Raw genomic sequence first — 14,274 nt, forward strand, 5'->3', positions numbered from 1 at the left:
ATTTTTTTTAAATTGATATACTCAATAAAAAGTAGCCAAGCTGTATAGAGATTCAGAAGCTTATAAAATATTCACGCACATCCTCACCAAACAAGAGAGGTGGAGATTACTCTGCAATCTAGAAAATCAGCCACACTGCTATTGATTTAATACAATACTTGTAACAACATACTAGGAAATGTCACTACAAATGTAGTGAAATCCCTATGATTACTTTTTTTTCTATGTTGTTTGTTGATCTCAGTTTCTTTCAGTGTGATACACTAGTATTAGTCTGTAAGCATCTTTCCATAATTGTGTTTCGTGCTTCATCTTACTCTTGTTGTATATGCTGCTTCAGGATCATCTTCCAAAACCCGGGACAGGCCAAAATCTGACACTTTACAGACCAAATTGCTATTGATGAGGATATTTCTTGCAGCCAGGTCTCTGTGTACATAACCCATGTCAGAAAGGTACTTCATGCCAGATGCTATTCCTCTCAGCATACCCACCAGCTGAATTACAGTGAATTGCCCATCATTTTTCTGAGAAGAAAAAAAAACATATTTACACGTGATTTTAATACTAAATGACCTTAGATGTGTATACTACATACACAAGTTATGCAGTACAAATGTCATATAAAACTTGACTGTACTTTTATTTACTTTATTATTTGTGTTTAATCACTATAAATGAAAAACATAGATTTCTAAACAGATAAAATCAGTCTGACAATGAACATTATACATCAGTATTGGTGTACAAGCTAGGGTAAATGATCAAATAGATGTACTGTATGCATACAATATTACAGATATGTATTTGTCAGATTACATTTATTAAAGTGTGGCTACTGTATACAGTATGGGTAGAAATAGAATGTATTTTATTCTACAAATGAAAAGGCAGCCAAGAAAAAAACATTTCCCCTTAAGAACAGATATTGTATTTAGTGGTATATTGATGAAAAGCAAAGGCACTAAGATTTCTCATAGCAAGGTCATTCTAGGGGAGCAGTAAGAAGGCTTGGGGAGGGCGACCATACTGTATATTGGAAGTGAGCCCCAGGCAATGCGTGACTGAAGTGAAGGCTTGCATTTCATTCGGATGTCCTAGTGCCTGCATTACAAACTCATTTTTGGATTGCCGATTAACCTTTTGAGTGCCTCAAGACGTAGTCACTTTACCAAATGGACCCTTCTAACACTTAAATGATTTAACAAGATTGCCTTTCAAAAAACACATTTCAGTCCTTAACCAGGACAAGTAAAATAGTTAAATAAATTGTCAAGGTGTTACCAGCCCATTTCAGTGATAGCTGTAGATGTTACATCTAATAAAAGGTGGGACATCCTAATACCTAAAACCAAAATAAAACTCTGAACTGTCAAACCCCTGTTTAAAGGCTACATCAAAAAGATGTAGTTTGGGAGTATGCAACTGAATGTTAGAACTATGTGCAAGGTCACAAATTAGCAGCCTGGGAAGAATATGCCAAATGCAGGTCACTTCCAGGCAAAGCTGCCTTCCCACAGAAATTTAGTCATACTTCAGCTCAACCCCGTTACAACGCGATCCGTTACAACGTGAATCCGCTTATAACGTGATGCAAGCGTGGCTCCCAATCTTCATATTTATGAACTTTATAACACGATTATTGTTATCTTAAATACTTTATTGTACAATCCATACAATAGTACATTATTTCTAAAGCGATCCGCTTATAATGTGATGTGATTCTTTGGACCCCAAGCAAAGCGTTATAAGGGGGTTGAGCTGCACTTTAATAAGTAAAAATATAAAGCAAAGTAAAGACGTGTGTGCTCTATAGTGCTTAGCCAAACAAAAATTAGTCCATAAATTTATTAAAAGGAGTGGTATGAGATGCACCTTCACCCTATGATGAAGTCGCATTTCCGCGACAAAACGCGTAAGGCGCACTAGTCACGTCACCTACAGAATATCGGAATTGTGGGGAAAGCGGTTAATTCTTTGAATACTGGCATTTGATGTTGTTACCTGCTGGAACACTAGGCCTTCTGTTTGCAGTACTCGCTTGCATTGCCAGGCTGGTGATTGATAGCTCCTGGACGTTACCTACTACAATCCTGGTATCCAGCTTTACCAGCCACTTTTCATCTTTACACCCAGCATTCTGGTCCCAGATGACATCTCATCATCTTGTATCACTCCTTTTAACCAATTTATTAAATAATTTATAGTCGGCTAAGCACTATAGAGCACGCGCTTCTTTTCTCTGTTTTTTAGATTTCGTTTGGATGTGGTTTCATTGCACAAAGAAGCCTTAGGGCCCTATGCACTTGTAGCCCATGTTTCCCCCCCCCCCCCCCAGGCACAGATCGTGCCTCTAAGGTGTATTGAGGGCTGGCTACATGTAGTTGGTGGTGCATACCTGCTTGGAACAGGAGGGCCTGAGTCTCCCGTGGTGGTATGGGGAATAACAGGGCCAGGCTTCTGGGGTATATGCCTCCATTCTTTAGTGATTGTGGTGCAGTGCATCCATCTCCATAAGTCCCAGGTATGTGGGATAGGACCCTTACAGAGAAAACCCTGGTCCCAGGGCGAATGATCCAGCTCTCACACGGTCTCTTTGTGTAAAAAAGCAATGTCTTTATTGTCTCTTAGCTCATACACAGCAGCAGTTCATTAGCAGCAGTACTTCACATATGAACAAGGTCACTTCCTCCCTCCTTCTCCTCCAGACTGTATCCCGGCAGGATGGTCTGGATGGGGCCTCCATATCCCTGCCTCTGCCCCCCCAGGGTGAGGCTAGATGTCTCTCCCCTCACCCCCTGAACAGGGTGAGGGGCATTGGTCTACCTCTATAGTTCTGTCCGCTCTACTCAGAGGGGCTCTGAGTATCTCTTCCAAGCACTCTTCTCACTCTCAGCATGGCTTCTCCTGTCACCATACAGAACTGCCACTCTCCTCTCCAGATTATGACACCCCAGCCAGACACTCCAACTCCACAGACTCACAGCCTCTCCTCCTCACAGGCAGAACTCTCAGACTCAACACCTTCCAGAACTGACTCACACACACACAGGACAGCCCACTAAATAGATCCAGCCATGCCCCTTGTGATGTCAGCAGAACCTCCCCTCTGTCTCAGGCCTGCTACAGAGTCAGGGGCCTACCTCTATCACTCCAGGCAGGGCTTGGTGAGGGGGGAAAACCGATGGTTTCTACTGGCACCTGCCCTTACCAGGGCTTACTCCAGTAGGAGAAGGATAAGTAGCCCGCTCTTACTTACAGGGGCTACACACTAAAGGTTCATAAAACAAATCGCCGGGCCATTTAAATCGCTGTTTTTGTGAGCGTTGCTATCACGGTATTTAGAAAGCGTTGATTACCTGTGATAGCAAAATTCACAAAACGGGCGAGTTGCCTGCGATGTGATGAACGCCTCCCTGAAAAGGCCTTACCCGGCGAGTTCTATCTGCTGCTGATAGAGCTGCTCAGAGAGAGCCGCCTCTCCCTGTGCAAATATCACCTGAAATTTGTGTTTTTTTTTCATTTAAATGTTATTACTAGTGTAGATGAGCAGGGGATCGCCGGAGCAGAACCGCATAGATTTCCAGTCCAGGGATCCCCTGCTACAATACACTAGTAATAACATTTATATTAAAATAAGTAATAACTACCAAACCACAACCCACCCCATGTACCCCCACATACAACCATATTTTATTTGTTATACACAGGATTGATACTATAGGACAGCAGGGGTCTCCGGGGGGGCCCCGTGGGTGTCTGGGGATTTCCGGTGGTGATATTATTGGGCATCGGCTATGGAGACTCCTGGCATCAATCCGATGCAAAAAAAAAGGCATTTTTTTTTCTAAGTGCTGTCTCGCCGCTTCTCAGCAGGTTCTCACCACCTTCACGCCAACTTTTCCTGCTGTGAGGATTTTGGGAGAAACTCGCCATTCTAGAGCTGCGATGGCGTCGATAACCTAATCACTGCATTAGAATTGCACGAGTTTATGAACATGACGAAAAGCGGCATATCACCCCTCATTCTATGATTTTTTTTTTGGACCAATTTTTTTTTTGGACCAATTTTTTTTTTGCGCGATTCAGCCTTTTTTTGCCCACTTATCACCGCTTACAGAATTACTGTAGGCATTTTGGGCGATAAGTGGGCGATAAGTGCCTTATGAACACTTAGTGCATAGGCCCCTTAGTCTTCATTTATTTAGCACCCTCACATTTCTCAACAAAAAGTTTTTTTCATGACACTTGGACACTGTGCACTTTTTTATTGTATTGGATACTTTCTTATACTTTTGTTTTTGATGTATTATATCTGAATTCATTCACCGTGCTTGTCGCACTTTTTACTTTGGGGCTGTAACAACACTTTTGATTGTTTATACTGTAAGTTAAAATATAAGAACATATCTGAAAACTAAAATTTAAGAGAAATATTAAACATGTTAATTTTGGCGAGATAAAAAAAAGCTAGTGGGAGGTGTGAAACTGTAATCACTTTGTAGGCCATTCTAAAATATTGTTTCACACCTCGGAAGGTGCATCATTCAGCATCTTGGTATGTACTAAGAAAGGGGAGCGCAAGCTTTTTGTGCTGCGCCCCCCGTCTTCCCTGCTGCGTCGCCTGCGCCCACCCCTCCCTACCTTAGAGCTGTAGTAAAATGACACTGCAGGGTCATGTGACGTCACGTGACCCGCTGCATCATTTGACGTGTGTGACGTCACGTCACATGACCCCGCAACGTCATTTGACGTGTCACAGAATGGCTGAATCTGGGTAAGTAAAGTGTTGCAGAGGCCTTACGCGATCCTCCGGCATTTAATTTAAATGCCGTGGGGAAGAGCATGGGGCCTCTGCAACGGCCCACGCCCCCCCCAGCAAGATCTCCCACCCCCCTGGGGAGTGCGCCCACCAGTTCGCACACCCCTGTACTAAGAGATACTCAGATTAATCATATAGGTCAGTGGTAGGGGAAATAAAGGGTGAGCACTTTTACTCAGGTTTTGTTACTAAATATTTTTCATGTTTTGGAAGTGGTTTCTAAAAATTCTTTGTGTTCAGGTTTTGTCCCAAATCAATTTGGTTTGTTTCTATACAAATGAGGGGGGTAAAATACTCAAAATAAGGACTGCAAAGCTTAAGACAAGTATAAAAGCATTAAAGCAAATCAATTGAGAAACTAAAATAATTTAACTGAAAACGTAAAAATTATTTACAAATATATACGGGTACATTCTATATACTCTGTAGTGGATGTTCAGGTCCTTTTTGTCTTCAATGGGCATTTTCAGCTAAAAACATCCAGAACGGACAAAGTGAGAAACACCTGGAGATGAGAAGACTTACCTTTAGGAATGTATCAAGAGATCCATTCTCCATGTATTCTGTTACAATCATTACTGGCTTACCTATATAAAATAGAAAACAGAAGGATGAATATACAGTTCTGTTGTTCATTTAGTAAATGTGTTAGCATGTTAACTATATTCTCAGCTGTATTATGCATACATTATTACTAGTTTAAAAATAATGTAAGGGATAACTATTTCATTCTTCCTGCTGTAAAACTGGTTCAATATGAGTGCAAAAACGGCCATTAACGAATAATTACAATTTGTACTAAAGTTACTTCAAATTTCTGTAATACAATTAAATCAGTCTCACCTGGAAAAATAAATAAAAGAATATAATATTTTACTTTTTATTTCTACTTTTCTTTTTCCATTTTCTTTTAATTTTACTGTTTTTATAAATCAAAGATAAATTAGCCCATGACTTAGAAAGCAAATCATTTTAATCGCTTTTTAAAATACAAATATTTCAAAACTGAATCTCACATATACAGTAAGGACAAAAACACTATTACTTGTACAATATAATAATTTTGTATGCTACATTCATAAACCATACTGTACATTGCTCTTCTTTTTTAATCTGGTTCTTTTCTCTCTTTATGTAATGAGAACGTTCTTACTTAATAAGGCTAGTTCAGGTATTTTAAGAATACTATCAGCATGGTATGCATTTAATCAAGAGATTAATGCAGCGGGCAGTCAAAGTTACAGAAAAAAGTATTGGAAATGTATTCAGTTACAATCAAATGCATTTCGGTCCCGGCGGAGACCATTGTCAGGTATACTCAAGAAATTGAGCCAAACATGGCCGCCCAACGTTCTTAAAGAAGCCCTATCCCCCCGCATCACGACGCCAATGTTGTCACCTGTCCATTGTGTCATGTCATCTGTTCTCTTTGTGGTAAATGTTGATATGATACTTATGTCATCAAGGAAACAGATTAAACAACACACATAAAATAAACAGTGAACAATCCTACATTTTCTCAAAACCTAAAACTGGTTGCTACCAATGCAGCAATACATATAATGTAACAACATTTCAATCAAACAATGGATCACCTGTATGTCCATGTTTACTGCACAATATATTATCAAGTGTCCGTGTGGTTTGCTCCATTCATTGAACATAAAAGCACTATCATAAAGGTCACTTAACCCAGAGTACTTTTACAACATTGTAAAGTGCATGCACATACAGTTTCATCATTAAGATTAACGGGCATCGAACAGGCTACACAATACTTGGGAGGCACAGATAAAGGTACCCTACTCTTGTGTAAAGAGTTAGAGTGGATATTCAAATTAAGAACAGTCACTCCACATGGTTTGAATGATCTTTTAAGATTGAATTGTTTTTTGGATGCACGTTAACACATTTCTTGGCAGACAAAGGTTCTTTTAGTTTTCACATTTTTTGCTTTTCTTATCCTTTTTCCTGTTTTGTCATTTATGATTTGACCTTCTATGTGTTTTTTTTTTTCAATTATTTACTCTTACAGGTTTAGATTGATGAGGGATTGCTCACAATTGCTACAAGGAACACGTTCCTCTTGATGTATTTTCATTGTGACTTTAATTCCCCTGACATGTCTCTTTTATATTGACTTTTTATATGTCTCCCTTTTTCTTTCTATACAAGTCTTCCCTTTAAAAAAAATGTGTTTACTTGCGTTCTCCTAGGGCTTTCCTTACTATTGCTATGTCTCTCTGTGTCATTAGAATGTTCAGTATTATGGGTAAAGCCCCATTGATTAACTTCTTATTTTGCTTGTTTTGTTTATTCTGTGTCTTTGAAGAAATAAGCATCATAGCAATGGTTACCACAAAGAGAACGGAAGACTCGACACAGCGGACTGAGCGACACATTGATGTCGGCATCATGATGCAAAGAGAGAAGGGCTTGGAGCTTCTTTAAGGGTGTGGGTGCCCTTGTTTGGCATGATGTTTTGCTTATCCCGGACGACAATCCCCGCTGGGACCAAAACACATTGGATCATGTAACTGAATATTTACATTCGCAATACTTTTATCTGTAACTTTGAGTGCTCACTGCATTACGCTCTTCATAAATACTACACATGGTATCCTTTACAGGAAGCTTCCCCTGACAGCAGCTGGTTTAGCACTTCAATTTCCAAGCATTTGTGAGTAAGAGTGCAGAACTCTAAAAAACAATTTTCATATACATTTAATCAATTCATGGGTGCATATCTGTACGGAAATCACATTAAAAAGCTGTCAATGGCAAGTACTTCACTAAATGATGAATACAATGGTGTTGTCGTATTGTGAAAACCATTTGTGGCATTGTTGATTACTCCTTTTAATGTTAAAAACTATAGTTTAAAGATATACAGTAAGTATGTGCACAAAACTTTTTTCTTTCATGGTCTACCTGTTGTAAACCCTTTCTTTAAGTTGTACCCAAATTGGCCACATTTCATAATAAAACGATAAAATAAATTAAAGGGAAATATCTAGCACAGAGCGGTACAAAGCCAGGAGAAAATGTAACAATGGTACAAACTTAGAGCAAAATATTGATATATTTCTTACTATGAAGTACTCACAATCCAACAAGGCTGCTGGATTTATCGTCTTTTAATTATGTATTTTTTACTCTACCGTTACCTCTCTACTCATCCATGGTCTTATTTTCGGTCAACACGAACGAAAATGTACATATGTACTACCCCACAAGACAACTTTCGGTGACAAAAAACACCTTTAGGCTCATTTACTTGAATGGGCTGCAAATGTCGTGAACCTCATATGCGAGTTTGAACGTGTTATCAAACGACTGGGTATTGTTATCATGTAATTTGCAATACAAACAAATTGAACAGTATCCGCCAAATCACATAATTACTTTTGCTTCTTACTGTGCGATAATGGGTGCAACATCTGTATCCTATGGAGTAGCACCACTTAGCAAACATTACCCATACTAACTGCTCTTTGCTACTTAATACTAGAAGTAGGTGACTTTTTGAACATGTCTTGCCTTGTACAGATATTTACCACATTTATATCCCCAGAAACCTGCCCACATAGGTGTCTATAGAACAAACACTAACTTGTAAACACAAATTAATCGGATTTTACACATTTTCAAATGACAATTCATAAAAATGTGCACAATTGTCTTATATCTATAGTCCTGTTCCAAAGTGCAGGGAAATCGTTTCAGGCGAGGAGAATCCTGGCAATGCAGCCAACACAACCAGACAGACAACCTCTTCAAAATACAGGTCTCCTCTAGGACAGAGGTACAAAGTACATCTCTACTCACAAGCTCATAATGCAATTCTTCATTTATTGGGACAGCCAAGAACTGAGGAAGAACAACATTTCAGGTCCCATATGGACCTTTCATAAGCTGTCACAATAAATGAAGAATTGCATTATGAACTTGTGAGTAGAGATGTACTGTACTTTGTACCTCTGTCCTAGAGAAGACCTGCATTTCCCGAAGTTTGTTTATATACTGTATGTAGTCTGCTATCTGCAAGTTGTATCATGTACTGTTGCAAACTATTTCCTTGACTGTGGACTGTGTTTTGTGGCTCAGCTGGTTCCTGTCTGAGATATTTTCCATTTCAGACAAATGTGGAAAATCTCTACTTACAAAGCCCCTCCTCGTCCTAAACCCCAGTAAATATGGAGTTATTCAAACCTTTACTTGAACTCATTCTGCAAGAGTCAGATACTGTATAGTTGAATTTTCATATTTCCTCATCTATGTACTGCAGTTTGAAAGTAATTGTTCAGCACATTAGCATTGGATCACGAAGCATGAAATTAAAGACACAAATAACATGGCAAATTGGAAGCCACATTAGAAGTCAAGTGGCTGTCTTAACAAGATCACAAAGAGAATGACACTGTAACATAGGAATATCATTTCAATTTACATGGAAAGGAGAGCATAAGGACAAGAAAAAACACCATGTACAAAGATGTTTTGGCTTAAAAAATTAAAGTAATTATTTAATGATCATCCTTTTTCACTGCAGGGAATGATAAAAATTGTAAAATCAAATATATATTTTTTAATTAAAATTAACAGACCAGTTTGTGGGGGATATGATACAAAAATATAATAAACGTTTTTATTAAGTTTTAATAGGAGGAATATAATATTTCTGTTCAAATTGTTAATACGTGTTTCTATTATATTTATGTTGTATATATATGTTTTTTGCACTCAATGTTGAACCTACTTCATGTTTACATGCTTATTGTTTTGTTTTACATGTATAAAATGAAATAAAATAAATAAACAAAGAAAATATTTTATACTTGCTTGAATAACATGCATAAAAATGATAGTATTAACACATTCTCGTAGAATGCTTGTCTATGCTGGTATCTTGAGAATAAGTGGTTACAAAAGCATACATACTTTACAGCTGTGTCATGTTGTTCCATTGTTTATTTTAACTGGCCACTAAGTACATTTTATCTCTACACCATACTGTTTAAGTCTTTTATTCACCATAATAAACCCATAAAATAAATGCTGTAGCCTTAAGTATACTGTAGAACAGTGGTTTTTAAACTCTTTTGGTTAAAGAACCCTATAATTATATTGTGAAATTCTTCGCGACCCCAACCCTCTATAATAGCTCATCTAAGATTAGATGCATTGCAAGGAACCCCAACCCTCTCTAATAGCGCGTCTGAGATCTGATGCATTGTAAGATCCCCAACCCTCTCTAATAGCGTGTCTGGGATCACAGGCATTGTAAGGAACCCCAACCCTTTCTAATAGCGCGTCTGAGATCAGATGCATTGTGAGGAACCCCAACTCTCGCTAATAGCGCGTCTGGGATCAGATCAGAGGGTCCTAAGAATCCCTGTTGAAAAACACTGGAATAGAGCATAGAAAATTCACATTATTAGGACAGTATATAGTACTGCTATACTATTCCGTTGCATGGACAATCAATTCATTTACAAATGCATAGTTTTACTTTTATTTGAAAAATCAAAAGATGCCCAGACAGGCAGCAACACATTTCTTTTCAACTCCTTTTTTCAGCAAATGAAGGGGGTTATAGTTATGGAAGTCTTTAACAGTCAGCTCTTATACAGCAAACATTGTAAAAAAAATGATCCACAGTGGTTACAATATTTCCTGTGTGTATTTTCTAATGCGTATAGGAGGAGAGAGAAAGAACCCTATGTGATGCACTCAGCCCTACTAATAAAAATAATAAACTTTTATTTATTGAAAAATGCAAACATAACAAATATATTTAAAACCTAAAAAAGTGTACTGTGCAGTTCTAATGTGCATTCACTCTAAATGACCAGATAGTGTCATAACTCGTGTGATGCACAGTAGATGCAAGAGACTGTAGATTCTCACAACATTAGTATATGAATATAGTGGATGCACACAGTATATGACCCTGTGGGGGAAACAACTGATGTGCACTCTACACAGGTGTTATAATACACAGGCACTGGGAGCATTAGTAATGCATTGGTGGTGCAACCCTGTGTAACAAGGCTGCAATGAGGTGCATAACACTGCTGCATACACAGGGAGCCAAATGCAGACCCAGATAGGGAAAAGACCCCCCTGATGACAAATCAATGGGAGCGCTACTAGGAGGAGGGTGCAGGTAAGTATACCCCGTTATTAGCCTCATGAGAGTACTCCAGACTGATAGCCAGGACTCACACTTTGTCAGCTCCTTCCAGAGGGGGGGGAAGATGTAGTCACAACCCTGCTGTGTATGTATACTTTAGAGCTAACCAGTGCCAGCAGAGACTCTCATATGCCTAATTTCTAGCTAGTGGGATCCACATCTGTGGCCCACATCAAAGTTTAAAGCTAATCTACAGGACGTGAACAAACTCCTATGAGTTTGACTCTGCAACAGTACAGCCGGCGTCGCTATGACGTCATCCCGACGCCCGTTTCGTTCCAGCAAGGGAACTTCTTCCGGGGAGGGAGGGCGCCCTGCACAGACCTGCCTTTTAAACCCTGCTGTTGCCATGGAGCGCTGGCAACACACTTAGAGGAAAGCTCCTCCTTTGCCTAATGCTGTCAGCGCGGCCCCTGGTATCAGTTGTGCAGATAAGGTCTGTGACAAGGGTATCCTGTAGTTAAAAATACATGTGGGGGTTAAAAAAACTTTAATAAAGCAGATGCACGCAAAATGACTGGTTGCCTTATTGTGTGTGATGATGTAAATATACCCTATTGTAGTTGCAGTATTATTAGGATCTAAATGCTGATATTGTGATTGTTTTAAACTTAAATGCATACATAGCCCCTCTAATAATTATAATGTTATTATTTTATTAAGAGAGCCTGGGCATTTAGATATATGTATACATTAATATAAGTGTACATAGTGGTTCTGAGGTAAGTGTTGGTGGTCCCATCCATAGATGTATTAAAGGATGGGGAGGTTAGAGAAGGCGCATGGGGAAGAGGGTCTCATAGGAATGCACTATAATTGAAATCCTCATTCAAACCATGAGGTGCCTGCGTGCCCAGAATGAAAATCCATCTAGCCTCTTTTCTCAGTAAAGCATTGTCAATATTGCCTCCACGGAGGCCAAGTGATACATGTTCAATGCATTGAAAACCCACTGATGTAGTATCACCATGATGTAACAAATTGATGTGTCGTGCCAACGGCGTATCTACTTCATTTCTGATGGTACTTACATGTTCAAGGATGCGGCGACGTAGTTGGCGTGAAGTTTTGCCCACATACATCAAACCGCATCTACATGTCGCTAGATAGATCACTGCACTTGTTTTACAGTTGAAGTAGTCCTTGATAGTATATGTGGCTGAACCAGTGGCATTTTTGAAAGTTTTTTGTGAATTAATGTGACCACATGCCTTGCAAGTCCCGCACTTGAAAGTGCCCTTTGTGGTGTTACTGAGCCAAGTTGTTGTGTTTGGTGTTTTATAGTGGCTATGTACTAAGGTGTCAGACAGGTTTTTGGGTCTCCTGTATGTGATGGATGGGGTATCATTAAGCACTGACTTATATACCTCATCCTCCAAGAGGATGTGCCAGTGTTTATTGAGGACCCTTTTGATCTCTCTCCACTGTCTACTGTACGTACCAATTATTCTTACTGTATTTGGTTCGTTCACCATTTGCTTTTTACCATACAGTAGCATGTTCCGGTCTGAATATTTGGCTCGTTTATAAGCTCTATTAATACAGCTCTTACTGTAGCCTCTATCCATAAACTTCTTGCTCATAATTTGACATTGTTTCTTAAAATCACCACTTGTGGAGCAGTTTCTTTTAGCTCGTAAGAACTGTCCCACTGGGATGCCCTCAACCTGCGGTCTGGGATGATGACTACTGAAAGACAACAGGTTGTTGGTAGCAGTAGCCTTGGTGTGGACTGTGGACTGAAGGACGCCATCGTTGTCCTTGAAAATCACTAGGTCCAAGAATGTAATCTGGTCCTGATTAATTTCACTCGTTAGGCGTAGGTTGTGATTATTACAGTTCAGTGCTATCACAAAGGCATTAAATTCTGCTACTGTCCCATTCCACAGACACAGCACGTCATCAATGTAGCGTGACCATAATTCGACGTGCTGTGTATGTGTTAGCATCTCCTGAGAGAAGACCGTATTTTCTAATGCAACACTGCACTTTCCTGTGCAATTCTAATCAGCAATAAATAACAGATTACTTTTCAACAACTTCCTCTATGGCAGTACATACTTTTTGTGACCACGCCCTCCAAATGGATGATGTTTGGATGGTCAAACTGTCCCATAATGCTTGCTTCACCTAGGAAGTCTCTCCTCTGTTTATCAGTGTATCCAACTTTAAGAGTCTTGATGGCAACAGGAAACTCTCTTTTCCCAGGAAGCCTAATTCGGCCACTGCAAACTTCCCCAAATTCACCTAAAAGACATAGAAAATGAAGCAATAGTAAAAGTGAGGGACATTTGTTGTGAATATATTTACTCCTCCAACAACGAATATCTGTGTTAAAGCAGTATATTCATTTAATTACTGTTCAGTGCCCAAAGACCTTTCCTCACTGACTGGGCTCATTCGATCAAATGATCTTTATATCGTGTAATGTTTACAACACAAGCCAATACACTTTATGATTACCTTGTGAGAAATATAAAGTAAAGCCAACACAATGTGGCACTTTTATGTGCCTTTTTAATATGCTATTAATGGAATCAATAAAATACAATTTTGACAGATTCTAAAAACTTCAAGCATGGGGAGCACTGCTTCCTAGCATATTGATTGAGGGCCTATGTATCAGGTTGGCAGCAAAGATATCAGGGCTATTTATATACTGTATTTATTTGGGAGTAAGGTGGAATGCATGGAGACAGTCAAGCAAATATTTAGTAGCTGGTTACACCAAAATGTTTAAGGATATGATCAGTCCAAAATGTAAACCAGAGTAATGAGTAAGCTCACAACACAGCAAACTTCTAATTCGGATTCCTCTGTTTCTAAAAGGAAGGCACCTTACCTCTTGGGTTGAGCCTCAAGTTCATGAATATTAGAAGTCAATTAGAAATAGAGTGTAACATTTTAAGATCTAATTATTACATTGAGCAGATATTTTGCACTGCTACCTCGTGTTCATATTTGTAGGAAAATATTATTTTACCTTGAACAAACAATTAACTGTACAAAATTCAGAGATAGAAAATGATTTGTATCTTTTATGGCCTCAGTATAAAGACATGGTTCATGGTTCACTGTTCCCGAAGGTGCACTACATCTAAGCTAAAGCGGAGGCATTAACAATATGATTGCTGCAGCTTTTCTGTAGCTTGAAAAATATATATATCCATAGGAGGATCCACAATCATCCATTGATACTGTACATCCACACAGTCTTGCACAAAAAGAGTTGATTATTGCTTCAACATTCCGGTCA

The 14,274-nt window shown here is 39.0% G+C and overlaps 1 protein-coding gene across 2 annotated transcripts in view; it reads right to left on the reverse strand.

Moving 5' to 3' along the window:
- EPHA5 (EPH receptor A5) overlaps nucleotides 1–14,274 on the reverse strand; it is a 378,771-nt gene that overhangs the window by 45,564 nt on the left and 318,933 nt on the right. For both annotated transcript variants that reach the window (XM_075607532.1, XM_075607522.1), the window contains 3 exons: nucleotides 13,080–13,265; nucleotides 5,348–5,409; nucleotides 318–527 (listed from right to left, as the gene is read on the reverse strand). In XM_075607532.1, coding sequence (XP_075463647.1) covers nucleotides 318–527; nucleotides 5,348–5,409; nucleotides 13,080–13,265 — 458 coding nt within the window. The remainder of the gene's footprint in view (nucleotides 1–317; nucleotides 528–5,347; nucleotides 5,410–13,079; nucleotides 13,266–14,274) is intronic.

The sequence above is a fragment of the Ascaphus truei genome, chromosome 1, assembly GCF_040206685.1.
Source record: "Ascaphus truei isolate aAscTru1 chromosome 1, aAscTru1.hap1, whole genome shotgun sequence".
In the NCBI taxonomy this organism is placed as follows: domain Eukaryota; kingdom Metazoa; phylum Chordata; class Amphibia; order Anura; family Ascaphidae; genus Ascaphus; species Ascaphus truei.